At 38.5% G+C, this 15,300-nt stretch overlaps 1 protein-coding gene across 2 annotated transcripts in view; it reads right to left on the bottom strand.

The window, feature by feature from the left end:
- Nucleotides 1-15,300, bottom strand: part of DAAM1 (dishevelled associated activator of morphogenesis 1) — a 180,981-nt gene that overhangs the window by 29,545 nt on the left and 136,136 nt on the right. The window contains exons 12-18 of one of the 2 annotated variants that reach the window (XM_025392187.1): nucleotides 15,131-15,269; nucleotides 14,787-14,845; nucleotides 11,391-11,578; nucleotides 10,569-10,868; nucleotides 10,156-10,263; nucleotides 3,646-3,675; nucleotides 1,875-1,981 (exon numbers count right to left, since the gene is read on the bottom strand). In XM_025392187.1, coding sequence (XP_025247972.1) covers nucleotides 1,875-1,981; nucleotides 3,646-3,675; nucleotides 10,156-10,263; nucleotides 10,569-10,868; nucleotides 11,391-11,578; nucleotides 14,787-14,845; nucleotides 15,131-15,269 — 931 coding nt within the window. The remainder of the gene's footprint in view (nucleotides 1-1,874; nucleotides 1,982-3,645; nucleotides 3,676-10,155; nucleotides 10,264-10,568; nucleotides 10,869-11,390; nucleotides 11,579-14,786; nucleotides 14,846-15,130; nucleotides 15,270-15,300) is intronic. The other variant, XM_025392188.1, reaches the window with a different exon arrangement.

Raw genomic sequence — 15,300 nt, 5'->3', positions numbered from 1 at the left:
AGGGGAGGGGAGGGGAGGGGAGGGGAGAGGAGGGGAGGGGAGGGGAGAGGAGGGGAGGGGAGAGGAGGGGAGGGGAGAGGAGGGGAGGGGAGAGGAAGGGAGGAGAGGAGAAGAGAAGAGAAGAGAAGAGAAGAGAAGAGAAGAGAAAGGAAGAGAAGAGAAGAAAAGAAAAATTCTGTGACAGCTCCCTTTGCCAAGCGTTTTAAAGCATTCATCCGGATGGCACAAGCATAAAATACAGAGAGAAATTCTAGGATGTAAGACAACTCCACAACTTTCCCAGTTAATTTAATTTTGCTACTAGGAATACTATTTATAAAAAGGTAACAAAACAAATTGTTTACACTATACAGCAGTCTTCCCTTATTGGAGAAGAATATGTCCCACGACCTCCCAGTGGATGCCTGAAACTGTAGATAGTATTGATCTTTACGTAGACTATGTTTTTTTCCTATACTTACATACCTATGGTAAAGTTTAATTTATAAATCAGGCACAGTAAGAGATCAACAATAACTAAAAATAAAATAGAACAACTACAACAATATATTGTAATAAAAAGTTATGTGAATGCAGTTTATCTCCAAATATCTTATTGTACTGGACCGTGAGTAACTGAAACTGCAGAAAGTGAAACTGTGGATAAGGCGGGGACTACTGTAGAAGAAAAATAAGCAGACCTTCAAGTTGTTTTCAGTGGTGTCTTCCTGAGGCAGATAGATATTTTATCTAACCTGGGCATAGTTCATGGAATAAAAGTCAGAATAAATACAGGGTATGGCCATTTACACAGCTTTCAGCCAGAGGCAGAAATAAAATGCTAACAGGATGGTTCAGGTTACGTTACTAGTTGCATTAAAATTCAAAGCTCTCACTAAGGTTAAATTTCTCTTCACTGAAAGAAACATTTGCTCCCTGAAGTAATACATATCTGGCTAAGAATCAACTTCCATGAAAACCAAGCAGCAGCTCTTTGTGTTAAAAGAAATTCATTCTAAGAACATCTAAATAATAAGGACTACTACGTTTCCTCTCTTCATTCTCCCTGAAAAAGAAGTCGCCTTATGCCAGCCTCAGTGCATACACAACATTCCTTCCAGAATGTAACTCATCTTTAAAGCCTCAACATTCAGGATTTTTACGTCTTCACTCACTCCATAAGCATTCGGTATCTTTGCCTAATGTGAAAGTTCCTTTTAGAGAAAAGAAGAAACTAGATACAGAAAAGCTATTTGAAATGCCCAGAACAACCTGACAACATTGCCCGAAGCTGCAATCAGATTCCAGGCTCCCAAATTTCCTTTCTTCTTTTCAAGTTCCAAGGCTGTGATGGTTCACTAATTATGAGAAAGATTTCTGAACAGGGCGGAACTGGATAAATTAGCATTTCATGGAGGTTTGAGATTTACATATCCTTTTAGCTATAAAAATGCTCAAAAAGAGCATGAAATCATATAACCTTGAAATGTAAAACGGTGACATTAGAAAGCAAAATAAAACAAAGAGCCTTCATCTGTTGGTCCTGATTCTGTGACAATGCTACTAAATGACCAAAATATCTCTAAGGCCAAGAAGTGTAAATAAAAGTCAAGTCCATTTTACAGGCTTTCTGGGAAGAAAAGATTGACTTAGGATGTTCTGCCTTTAAATTTAGAGGTCTGTGGAAATTAAACTTTGAGAAAGAAGGCATCCAGCTCTGATATGTTCCACTAGGAAAAGTAAGCACCAAGAGCTGTTCTCATTTTAACAGAAGGGGATCCAAAGAACTGTACCTCAGCAGAGTACAATTAAAACAAAATCACTAACATGTGGTTTTGAGCCACAGAATGGAAATGTTGGTCCTACTAGAAATGTTTATTCAACATCAACAATACCTCGATAGAAGGATGTTGCAATTCTGAGCTCTCCGACCATCAATCACCGAAAGCTCTTTGACTTTAAGTTTGGAACTCAGAGTGTCATCAATGGCATCTGCTTCTTTCTGTAAAGAGCACGAAAGAAATCCATCAAAGTCCAACAGGGACATTCAGACTTCAGACACACACTTTCCATTTTTGTTCACACACACATACACACACTCTACACATACACACATGGGCAAAGCTGAGGTGGTGAGGTGGGGAGTGTGGAGAGATGGTGGAACTGAAACAAAGGCTACAGTCTAGTTGGTAAAGGGAAATAATAAGAAAAGCTGACCACCCACATTTGAAAAAGCATTATTTGGAAGAACAAAGTGCTTCTAAGTTGAAGATGCTAAGTGTGCATAAATTATCAGTGAGTGGTGCCCTCCCTTTGTCCCCCAAATTCCTATGGACTGCAGACAGAAGAACTGTCACTATGAATCAGGCTCAGCTGAGGCTTGCCATTGCCGGTCCAGCCACTTGCAAGGCCCATTCACCCCAGAACCATTTGCATCCTGAGCACTCAAAAAAGCTAAACAATAAAACCTCCCAAACATCTTCATGTACGACAGGAAGCTCCCAAAGCCAGATGGTACCTTTGATTACTCAGGAGCCTGATGGACAATGGGAAGGGGCAGTTTGAGGCATGAATTCAGTTACCTGAACTAACAATAAAACACTACTTGCATATTCTGTTGCTGTACAGAAATCTGTAAGCTATGATGGCCAGTTATAATTTCAGGTGGAACAGACAAAAAATAAGTATGATATACTGTTAGAGTAAACTGAGCTTCAGGGGTATTGGTAATAATAAAAAGTTCAAGGCTAACTTGATAAATAACAAGTTTGATTTCATTAGCAGTGAGAATAAATTAAAAAGTTAGTGTTTTAAAAATGTAAGAAAACTGATTATTAAGTAGCTCTTTCTTTTACAAAGTTGTATCTATATTTTACACAAAGAAAGAATCTTAGCTGAATTCTTCATTCAACTTACCTACAGAGTTTCCTCATTTGATGAGGAGGCTGAATTAAAGTAGTATCTCTAAAGTCTGTTTAAGTTCTAAAAATTCTATGTACTTTCCTACTAAGCAGCGTCAATTTATGGAGAACAGCAAACATTATCAGTTCTACAAACTACAAAATCTTGGATCAGACTGCTGTTTTTAACATGAGTCTGTACTACTGTTTAAATTTTTGCAGTTTAAAAAGAAAATGAATTTGTAGTGACGTGACTGCAATCTGGCTTGCTCAGACACTACGCCTATCAAGCATCGAAATTCAACTGCAGCCTATGCAATCTACAAAAAGTACTTGATTCCTATCAGAAGACAATAGTCCAAGTCTTATATACACCATCAAGCCTTTTTCAAATATTTCCCACTCAGGAATTAGGAGGAAAAAACCAAACAATTATATAAATTATTATAACAATAACAGTAGCATTAAAAAAAATAAGGAAACCAAAGAGCTCTAGAACTGTGTACCAGTTCAGAAAACAAAGGTACCATGGAATTTATCATAGAAGGCACAATGTGATTGAATGTCAACTGTCTCATGCTAAAATTTCAGGCGAATCTCTAGATATTCATTTAAGAGTTGAAACCCAAAGTGGAGTTACCTAGGCATGAGATTACACTATGTAAAAAACAAAAGCAAAAACAAAACCCTGGATAACGAAGAGATTTCAAGCTTACAGTGAGCCAAGGAGTTATATTAAGCAAGCTTTAGGTAGTAGCTCACTTACCTGCTTGGAGTTACTGTTCACAAAGAAATCCTACAGCCATGGCAGAGGCATGGAAAAGGCAAATCAGATATATGCAGTTCAGAAGTCACAGCAACAAATGGGGGAAAGTCAAAGCAGTCAAGGAAACAAGTGATGTAGGGTAAGAGATGATTTATGCTCCTGGGATCATCAATGAAAGTTGATGAAGATGAGAAAGTTTGGCTGAATACCATGAAGAGCACAATACTAAGCATTCAGGGTAGAGAAAGACGATGACATTTGCTGTACCCAATTTTCAATGGTGGAAAATCAAATGCAGAAAAGACAGGGCTTAAAACACCTAAGAAAGACCCAAGCTGGGAAAGGAACAAATCCTCTTTGAAATGACCACTGGCTCCATTTATTCAACATGACGATTTTACTTGAAGCAGGAGAATGTCAATCAATCCCATCAACTTGAGGAAACTATTCCTACTGTTAATAGGAAAACCAAAAATATATAAATAAATAAACTTTTTTTGATGGAAATAATCTCCTGTCATCTTATGTTATAAGGATGGATTGAGAAAAGACAGGTTGAACAACTCAAGTCAGTAATATTAACCCTCAGCACCCCTATAAAGTGCAAATAATGCCTGTAGGTGCTACATGTAGGTATGAGGAAAAAGAACATGCAATTAAGAGAAAATCAGTGATACATGTGTTCTGCAGCCATTGGTGGCCCTGTCCTAACTGCCCAGGGCTGTTCAAGCATACAAGGTCAACAGTCTCTTCTGGAAATAGTTTTTAGAAAAGACTTGGAGTGAAAAAGGGGATGAGGAAGATGTAACTGACATGCTGTGAGAAAGTTACAGCATACGTCGCATATTTTTGCAATGCTGAAATGAATAAGGCTTTGGTGTGCAAAACACGCCCCAGTTTTCGGGCCAACAGCTTGCACAACCAGCATTTGCTCAGCAGATTCCTTAAGGTCTCATTGGTCTCAGCAGCACTGCCAAGGCCAATTTTACACAGATGAGCTGTTTCACATAATTCCTCTAGTGGGAAACAGAATGTGTCCTCCCCTCGCTCTAGCCATACAAGGGGGGACTGCTTTTCTAGAATGGTATTTGAAAAACAATGGATACTCCTCTGATATCCCAGTTCTCTTTTGTCTCTGTTATAACTGCCAAGTTGTCTACTCTGAAGCTCCTTAGGACTCTTCCTGTAAAAGCAGTTTCCTTTCAAGGGCAAAAAAGACTATGGTGAAGTGAACTCCATGAAGTCATCTTAACCTATTTTTTTTCTCTTAAAGAGAGAGTTGCTAGTTGAACTTAGATTCTGCTCTTACTGTCTGACCCTCAAAGAAGAAACTTTTTTGAAGTTCACTGGCAACTCATCCTATTTTATAAGTTCCCAGTGTCAGGAAAATAAGACTTCTGACCTCCAGTATAGAGGCCTGTGGAATCAGGCAACTGTTATTTACCGGGTGTGTGGCTTGGGGCTCAGTCTGTCTGTCTGTAAAATGTGGTTAATTAACAACTGATTAGTGTGAAGATTAAACAGGATAATCATGTAATGCGTTGTGTAGAGTACCTGACGCATAGGTACCTGACACGTACGTATGAGCTCAGTACTTGAAAGCTACAATAATACAATTATTTCATCTTTCAAGCTGATGATCAAGTCTACTTATTCCCCTTTCGCTCTGCTTTCAGTTGAGCTGAAAAAATAGCTGGTCAAGATCTCCCATTTGTGACCACCATCAGCAATAAGTATAATAGTTACTAACTATGTAATATATTTTCTTTCTAGAGGTGAGGATGAAGAATACCAAGCCAGAGTTTCTTCAATTATTACCCTAAAGATTCCACTTCTTTAGAAGTCCTCTACTTGGCACATTAGAAATAAAATCATAAAGCTTATGAGTTTCATTGAAAGGGGCATGTTAGAAATAACGATGCTTCCAGGCCTGTTTCAAGTAAGTTAACATTCTTTTTGAAAGCTTATTCACTGAAAAATCAGAGGGAAATAACAAAAGATACTTCTAATTGGCTTGGGTCAAATGTGGTAGAATCACTTATATTTGGCTTCACCTAACAGGATGTCTGGTTTTTCCAGGCAATTTCTGGCATAAAGCTTAGGGCTTGGAGTATAAATAGGAAGTTGGGACTTGCATTTTCAGGAAGCAGTGCTGATAGTGCTATAGATTGAATTCCACAATGGGATAATGACTCAAAACTTTACAGATAATCATAATTCTTATGTGAATGGTTTTAAATCTTTTTGAGAATTTTGTAAATCTGGTAAAAATTAGGAATCTCTATCCAGAAAAATTCATACACTATATTTATATAAAACCCTGCATCTGATTAACTCTTACCATGAAGCCCAGTTATAGAACTTACATTTGGTCTCAAGAAGAAAGAAAAGAAAAAAAAAACCACCACTATTTATAATTCTCTCTTCTGTTTTCATGTGCCATGGCTAAGGATCAAGCCTATTGAAATAAATATCTTAAATCATAAAATTTTTCAATGTGAAAATTATATCTATAGAATAAAAATTGTAAAGGGAATAAAAAAGGAAAATGATAATTTATAAAAAATCAGAAGATATCATTGAACGCTCTAACTGGAGCCCCCAAAATGTCTTGTGTATTACATATAAGCAGGAGAGGTTGGATTCTGGAGCCTGGGACCACAGTTATTCTTTGTTCCTAACCCAGAGCAGAGGCTTTGAAAAGTTTTACAATGTGATGACAATAGGATCCTTAAGGAAGGGCTGTCCTCAAGCAAAGACCAGGGGGAAGGAAGAGATAGTGAGCTGTTAATTTGTTGCTACAGAGATATGACTCCCTTTAGGTAAATGTAGTGCCTTTAGCTCATTTCCCCTCTATTCAATTGTATGGATAGAGAGAAATGAATTTATAGCATCTAGGGATGAAGATTTCTCACAAAATGCAGATGAATATTGTTTAATTGTATCTGAAAAGTACTGCTATGCAATGTGCTACCATTTAAATCAGTCTTTTGTGGCTGACCTGGAAATCATGTATAATGCAGTTTCAATGAGGAAGAGAGGACCTGAGATTCAAGACATTGATTTTCAAATGAACTTTTGGAATGTGAGTGGAGAAATAACTGCCTGCTATTAGATCCCATTTTATGTGGCACATAAGTTTACATCATCAGCTCTGCACACCTCTGATATTTGCACTGAAAAAAAATTCTGAATAGGAATAGTCTTGTTCTTAAAGCTGGAGTTAAAGAAAATCCTATACAAAGTCTGACATTTATAACGAATAAAAACCATGGGGAAGAACAACGTGAAACTGAGAATTATGTCCCTTTGGAGTCACTAAATACACACCAAGCCATATTTTTATTATCTATAAAATATGAATATCTACTCATAGAGTTGGGGTTGAGCATTAAGGAAGAAAATAAGTATAAGAACTCCTTGAGAACTAAATCTTAAGGTTGATGAGATTGGGAACTATGTATATCATACTTGGCATCAGGAATGTAGTGGATGCTGAATATTAGCATCTTGTAGTCCATATTATAGTTATTTATAGCTTTTTCTCATCTCTGCTTTTATACTATAAGTTACACTGTGGGCCTGTGCAAAAATTTAACACACTTTCATTCTTTGAATTACTTTGTATACAAAGCAGACAATATAAGTTCTGATTTTAATGATTCCTCAAATCAACTGGATATATTTTATGCAGATATGTGTAAGCGTATATGTATATGTGTGTGCATATACATGTGTGTCTGTGTATATCCCATAAGTGTCATTTCTCAGTATTCATCTAAATTATACTAATTCGGTATTACTGAGATTTTTCCAAAATCTTACTCTGTGCAGGGTTCCTGTTGCATGCATACAGGTAATGGTATTCATGCCATTACCTTTGTAATGTTCCTTTGCCTCTCTGGGAATTGTATCTAGCCAAAAACTGGCTGAAGTCCAGAGAGTTTGAACAGGGTATCATGACTCTAGAGGGAGGAAAGAGGAGACATCATGGAAAAAAACAGATCTACAGTATTCATTTGGGAGTAGAAAAGAGAGCAGTTCAAGTGAATTATACAATGCACTACCAAGACTGAGATGAAAATGCATAGGTCTTGAGTATTCCCATTGGTCATGAGATAAGGGGACATTCAATGACAGGTGCCCCATTTCCTTTACTGTGTCCTATATATTCCAACTACAGTGTCCACATCTTTGGATTTTCTATCAGAATTCAGTAAATTCAATAAAATGGCTCAAATTATCCTTATTTAGAAAATATATTTATAGTTTAAAAATTCCCATTTCAAATTCTTGCACCAAAAGGGAAAACCTACTTGAATTACTCAAGCTGATCAGGTATACTGAAATTTTTCTCCAGGAAGTGCTATTGAAAATATGGTCACAACTGATTCTACTTACTGGTCTACTTAGTGTTAAGTATAACTGAAATGTTCTGGACTCTCCTGACTGGAATGCCTACTGATTACTTAAACAGTGTTGGTTGCTAGGAGACAATTACCCAATTGCTAGGCTTTCTGCAATCTTGTCTCCCAGAGCTCTTGAGAACTGTCCACATATTTGTCCCAGAGCATTTTGGCAGTATCCTTCTGCACCTTCTGCTGAAAGCCAGTTAATTATGAGTCTTGTAAACTTAGGTCTTTCAACCACCTGCCTTTATAATAAATGCAACCCACATGCTCAGACTTGAATAGCATCATTTGGAACAACTGTTGCTTTTCCTTCCTTTAATTTACTTCTGAACGTTCTTAAATCTTCATATTAGGCAACCAGCACGGAACAGTATCAGCGATCAAAACTGAAGTGGGAAAGCAATGGGACATGTAGCTAGGTTAGAAGATTATTTGAATTATCAGGAAATTTGCTACAATGGCTCAAGATTCCATGTCAAGGCCAAGGAGACACCTTCTCAGGACAGCAGACAGAGAAAGAGGCGGCATGTTGCAGCCAATCAGGAATGAGTCTGGTCACAGTCCCTGCCACACGAGGACTCTAAAGACAACTTTTGTCCTTTGAAAGATAAATTGTTTTGCTTTCTATTGGCCAATGCCTTATCTTCATTGTGTTTTTTTCATTTTCCCTTATTTGGTGTGTATAACATTGCCCAAGTTTGCCTTTCTACTTACAGTAGGGGTGGGCAGCTGAGGGCTCCTGTTTTAAGGGTTCATGTCACTATGGCAGGCAACAGCCTCTATTTTTGTATTTTATTAAACTAGCATAAAACGCATTGCAGAAAAGCTTTCCCTTTCTTAAGGGAAAATATTCACTTAAATATTGGCTTCCTCCCCCCGCCCCCGCCTATTTCAAATGTATCAAAGGCCATTTTGAAAAACAAAACAAAATGAAAGAAAAAACCCTTAGTTTTTGTTTCTCCCCCTAGCCTGAGTCCATCTACTCTTTTGGTGCTCAGTACTTCTTTTCTGATACACTCTTTCTTGGGGACTAAGCCAAGGAAACCAACTAGGAAGTCTGCTGCTTGTTTAAGGATGCTCCACCCATGATTCATCTGGGAGTTAAAGGCCTCTCAGTAAAGCCCAAGGAAAGCCCCGTAAGAGGCCCAGCATTCATGTGTTCCTGTTTAGGATGAACTCTGCTCTCCCCATCATTCCTCTTCTTCAGTCATACTTAAGAATCTTTCTTCTCACACTACTGGACTCAAGTTTTCTCTTCTCAAGACTTTGATGATTTGGGATCCTACTCTACCTTTTCTTTTTTCTTCTGACACTCTCCAGGCCTGGCCACCCTGCTGTGTTCTCTTCTGGTCTAACTTTAAGAGGCTCTATCACGATGCCCTCTTGAAGAGCAAGAGGCACTACACAGATGTGACCGGGGCTCACACAGTGATGCCTGTCAATGTGGAGCACCAGCAGGCACCAAATCACATGTTTTTGCTACTATTACAAAAGCTTTGCTCACTTTTCAGTAGTGTCTCTGGTCCTATTTGCACCACTGCCATCTCCCCACTTGCTCAGCCTTTACAACCCCACTTCTGTTCATGACATATAGTAAAAACTGCTAAGTTCCATCTACTGGCCAAATTATAGTCATTTAAAAATCTTTGTACTTCTCAAAATTCCATCCATTTCACAAAGCATTCTGCTTCAAATGGTAACCATTTGATATGTATTTTTTAAAAATTCAGATGAACCAAAATAGCTTTAGATACAAACATTGTGGGGTGACAATTTAAGTTATTTAACTCTTCTACTTTCTCCTGGTGAACCATTTTGACTAAATACAAGTGACAGCATACAAAACTCTTTACACCAATAGAGACAAGGTCTTAGACATATACCAGATATGAAACTCCCTAACAAGGAGCTTATATACCTTCAACTGTTCACATACAACTGACAGGCACTTGGACAGAGACATGGACATGCACAGGATAGATCCAACAGCCTAGAATTCATATGCCTGTCACATCATGGCCATGGCTGATGGGCCAGGGATCATGCATAAGACATGATTTTTCTACCTTTTTGGTGTCTGGAGGGCATATGCTGTTACCTGCTGTCTTTGATAGGCAGAGAAGGTTCTTTCCAGGTCTTCAAGATCTAGAATTTTGAAGACTTTTGTATCATCAATTTCGGTCCATACTGTTCCTTCCAGTTTGTTCTAGAAACATCAATGTAATAAGTGCTATAGTTTACAGTTATACATAAAAAGAACAGGCATGGTTATTTAAAAAGTGCTTCTATCCCAAATTTTTCAGTCTACCAGACACTCAAAGTGAGTGGGTTTCAAACAATGTGTCATTTATTTCAGAAGCTTTATCACTTAAATATCTGAGCTAGTGAGAACCCTGGGTCCACACTAGAAAATGAAATCATTGAACAGCCAGGGCTGTTTTTCCTTTCAGTGACAACACAGTGAGCTGCTAATGCTATCCATTAGAGGGAAAATTGGAACAAACGGCTTACCTCAGGCAGTTTAGACCAGTTGAAGGATTTCAGGGCATTTGTGGGCTGAGGAATGCTTTTCTTCTTGAGTGCCAGGCCCATTGGAGCACCAGGAGGTGGCATGACTGCCCCTAAGGGAGGAGGCCCTGGGGGAGGAGGAGGGCCACCTGGAGGGAGGGGAGGCGGTGGAGGGGGAAGAATCCCACTTAGTAGAGGTGGGGGTGGCGGGGGAGGAAGGAGAGATCCAGGCACAGAGGAAGGAAAGGGCCCTCCTGGTGCTCCAGGCGAGGGTCCACCTGGGACTGAAGCACAGATGGCCCTCTGAAAAGATAAAAATAGGAAAAGAAAAGATCAATGGAAGAAGTAAATTCATTGAATGATTTGAGAGTCTGTAACTTTGCCTGAAATGTATATTATAGAGAAATTCACCCTTCTGAGAATGTTTAAAGGATCGGTAAAGTCGAATGGACTCTTTTGGGCCTTCATGGACTCCACTGCGTCAACCTTTTGTATCTGACACTCAAGCACTTGTCTGGGATGCATTCATATCTCTCTCACTTCTTGCACCATCACAGACAGTCTGGTTTTCATGAAGTCAGTTTTCACTTTAAGAAGCTAATACAATTTCCTTTGTACTTAGATTTGTATAGTATTTTAAAATGCACCCCCCAAACTGCCTCCACCGCCTACATGATAGCAGAGGGAGTGAGTCTCCTAATTGTGATTAATCATGAGTCATTTCAAATTTTATTCCCCCAGTATGAAACTGTCTACTTAAGGGTGAGGGGCTCTAGGGTCAGTGAGGCCTTGGCAGCTGCCCGTGAGCTGAGCGGAAGACCTTACCCTGCTGAGCTCATGGAGCTGTGCTGTGAGGTCCGCCACCTGCTGCTTGACTTGCTTATGCTCAGTAGTCTCCTTTTCAAGTTTCTCTTTCATTTTATTTAAGGTCTGCATCATCTCTTCCTTCTCTTGAGTCTTGGCATCACACTCTCGTTCTTTCTTTTCCAGTTTCTGTTGTAGCTCATTGTGCTCTACACGTGAAAACAATTGGACAAGAAAACAGGAGAGTCTTCAAAGCTGAAGCATTTTCTCTAAAAAAAAAAATTGACTGAGGATGATGGCAGAGATTATGAGGATCTTTATTAGGTAAATATTATTCCTCTTCTCCATCAAAGGGAGGAACTCAAGGCTAAACGATGTTTGTACTTCGAGTAGGCTTCGGATGAACAATGTTATTAACTACGTTCTGTAAAGAGACTGAAGAAGAGAGTCTACACTCAACAGTTCTAAATACAAAACAAAAGTCTGAGTGACTACTTGTGGAGGAGAATGGTACCTGTTTGGTAGTTGATTCAGAATCTTGTCATTAATATGGTTCTTTAGCAATACAAGGAAAAAAATAAAAATTCAAATGGCCTCTTTTCACAAATTAGAAATGAGACAAAGAGTAGTTTGGCTTTTATGAGTTAGGTTTGCCAGCTCACGTCCAACCAGCAGAAAGGCTGGAAGGGAGGATCTTACTTGTGAGGAAGAGCTGCCTGCAGACCCAGGGTTTGTCCCCAGAGGGAGTCACTTCTCCCATCTCCCCTCAGAAGGCTACTTGAAGTATTTTATGCTTTCAGTAAACAATTATTAAGACATATGAAAGCAAATGTTATCTCAGTATTAAATATCTTAAGGGGAGTGGTGTCAGTAGAACGCGAGAATCATGGTAACATGGAGGAGAAAAACATTGACTCTCAGCTATAGTTTTACTGACTTCCTCAATCCTGCTATAATAAAACAGGGCATCCAATTCAGCATAATGCATATTCACATTGCCAATGAATATAAGCTTGCAGAAAGGCGTGATGAATTTTGGAAAAGAGAACTAACAAAGTTTAGGCTGCGGATTTTTATTTCAAATACATGGCCCCAATTCCTATTCTTTTTATATCAATAAATCCACTAGAGGTATAACCCACTGGGGCAGAGCTACACTAATAGAGCTGGTCTCTATTTCTGAAATTTGGTAACACATTTAAATTCTTGTTTTCTCTGTCTCTGACCTTCTCTCTCCTGAGTTCCCCCAAATTAGAGTTTACAGAGAGGAGTTCAACCCACTAGAATCCTTGGATTTTGCCAACAATCCACTTCTACCACTCTGTTGCTGCTTCCCTAACTTTTCTAGAAATACATCTAAAAATGACCTCTCTAGATCCCATTTTCCTTCTTTTATCTCCATTTCATTCTTCTTTCACAATTTTAGGACTAGAAACTTGCCTTCCTCTCACTGGTCATTAGCTTTTGATGAAGCTGGCTGTATTTCAGAATTACCTGAGAAGTTTCAACGTTTCAAGACTCCCCAGACACTATTCCAAGAAGTCTATTTTGTATGTAGATGATAGGGCTTAGATGATCCTGATGTATGCCAGGTTTGGGAAGCTCCAGCCTAAATGACTCTCTCCACAAATGGTATCTATTTACCACTCAGTCACTAAGCTTTTATTGAGCACTTCCTGGGTGTGCTGCCCTAAAGAGAATTCTCCCCAAATATTCTCTACCTTTTAGGTCCACAGAACTTCTGTCTCCTTATCGCTTCTACACTTGGACTACTTTATCAAAATATGCCCTCTTTAATACAATTTTGTCACCTGAAGCTTCTAGAAAGAAAAAAAAAAAACTAACGTTTAACTATAATCTTTCCTCTTTTAGACTCTACCCATGATTTCACTTTAAAACATGGAAACAACCTGTTCCTCCCACTGACATTGGTGATTTTCTTTTGCACCATCTCAGCCACCTAAATCCTGCAACAGTGGCTATCATTTATTGTGCAACTAGTATGTGCCAGATACTATGCTAATGTTCTTATATTTGTTTTGCCATTTAATCTTCACAACCATGCTGCGAGTCAGGATTAATCCTCAGGTTGCAAAGGTGGAGACTGGGGGAGAAGAGAGGAAATGACTTAGCCCATCTACACAGTTAGTAAGAGGGAGAGTTGAGACTCCGACCCAGAGCTCAGCACAGTGTCTGACACGTACACGCATTCAACAAGTATTCACCGAATGAACGAATGAATGAATGACTTGAAAGCTTACATCCTAAGTGCTCTCCTCAACCTGCACACTTGAGTCTCCATGCTCTAGAGTGTATTCCTAAAATATCCACTCATTGACTATTTTCTTTTTCGTTTAATCCCTTTACCCTGATTTTTAGTCAATGTTTCTATTATTTTTGCAGCGGTTTCTTAAATTTATTTTTAAAAATGCATGTGCAGTATCACTTATTTGAGAGCAATCTGAATACATATGAGGAACTCGAAACATAACAGCAGTTAGTTCACATTTGGTATTTTCTGATATCAGTTATGGCCCTGCTTTTCTGCTCAATGGAAATGTGATGACAGAAAAGGAAATGCTTAGGCATCTCTTGGACCTACTTTTCAGCACATTAAATATTGGGGTGAACGCTATTGTATTTCATTGGCTGTGAGTGAATAACTTGGAAAAGGAAAAGGAAGTCAGTTAACCAGTATGGTGAGAGCATGGTGGCTGGCAGTATGACTGTTTCCACAAAGGCGCCAACTTCAATTTGCTAATATTTTAAAACAGGAAGGAAAATTACATACATTTCTCTGTATGGCTGGCACACTGATGGACATAAATGTCTCTCCTATCATTTGATACTGAGAGATACTATCAAAGACATACTCAAATACACACTAATAGCTGGCCAGCTAATGTTTCATAACACATATCTCAGCAATGGTCACTGATTTTCTGAATGACTTCCCTTTTTATAACTGGTACCAAATCAAGGTCATGGACAGAATTGGATTACTGAAACCAAGTGACCTGTTCTTCTCTTTTAAAATTTTGGATAATCCCTCAAGTCCCTTATTACATTTCTTAAAACCCAGTATGATTTAAAGAGCCACGACGGAGTAGGGGAAAGGTTTGGATTACTAGTAGTTAAGAAAATTTGATTTAAGGAATACTGAACAGCAAATGCTATAAGCTTTTCAAAATATTTACATGATTATAATAAAAGGATAAGATATTTGAGAATCAGTATGACAACTAAAATAGCTCAATTTAAGAAGCCCAGTGCAAAATTCCCTTAAAAGATGGAAAAAGAAAGGCTGCTTGCACCAAGTCAAGAAACATCAATGTAAATTTTCAAAATATCTGGAAATCAAGGTCACCCAATAACCAATAACACAGCCTCTTCTCTTATCAGGCCCTTATTATTTACCTTTTCTCATTTTTTCCGCTTGTTCTTTCCACTGCTTAACTTCGTTTTCATTAACCAACCTGTGTAAGAGTTCAAGGAGCATTTATTACAAAAAATATAAAAGGTCCACTGCTAACTGCATTCTCCCTAGGTACAAAAAAAGTCTACTGCAGAGAAAATCCTCAGTGCATGCTTGAAACCCATTTAAGACCAGATGTTACTTAGATATAGTGCAGGTGTATAGTAACTCATATTTGACCCCTAGAACATTTCGGCTCTCCCAGCTGTTACTCTGAAGTTGGATAAAATAAATATCTTACATTGTCACCATTATCTCACAGGCAGCAGAATAAGAGAAGACTTACATTCGTACGACATTCTTAATATTAAAGTTTTCCAAAGGTGTGGAGTCAGGGTCCTGTCCTTTGTCATTCTGGATAACTATCTGCTGTATAATTCTATCTAGTAGTAACCAGTACTGAACAGTGTTGCCACTCCTCTTGTCTAAAAAAGAAAAGAACAGTGAAAAAAAAAT

Source organism: Theropithecus gelada, chromosome 7b, assembly GCF_003255815.1.
Source record: "Theropithecus gelada isolate Dixy chromosome 7b, Tgel_1.0, whole genome shotgun sequence".
Taxonomy (NCBI): domain Eukaryota; kingdom Metazoa; phylum Chordata; class Mammalia; order Primates; family Cercopithecidae; genus Theropithecus; species Theropithecus gelada.
This window is presented reverse-complemented; position numbering and strand designations above follow the sequence as displayed.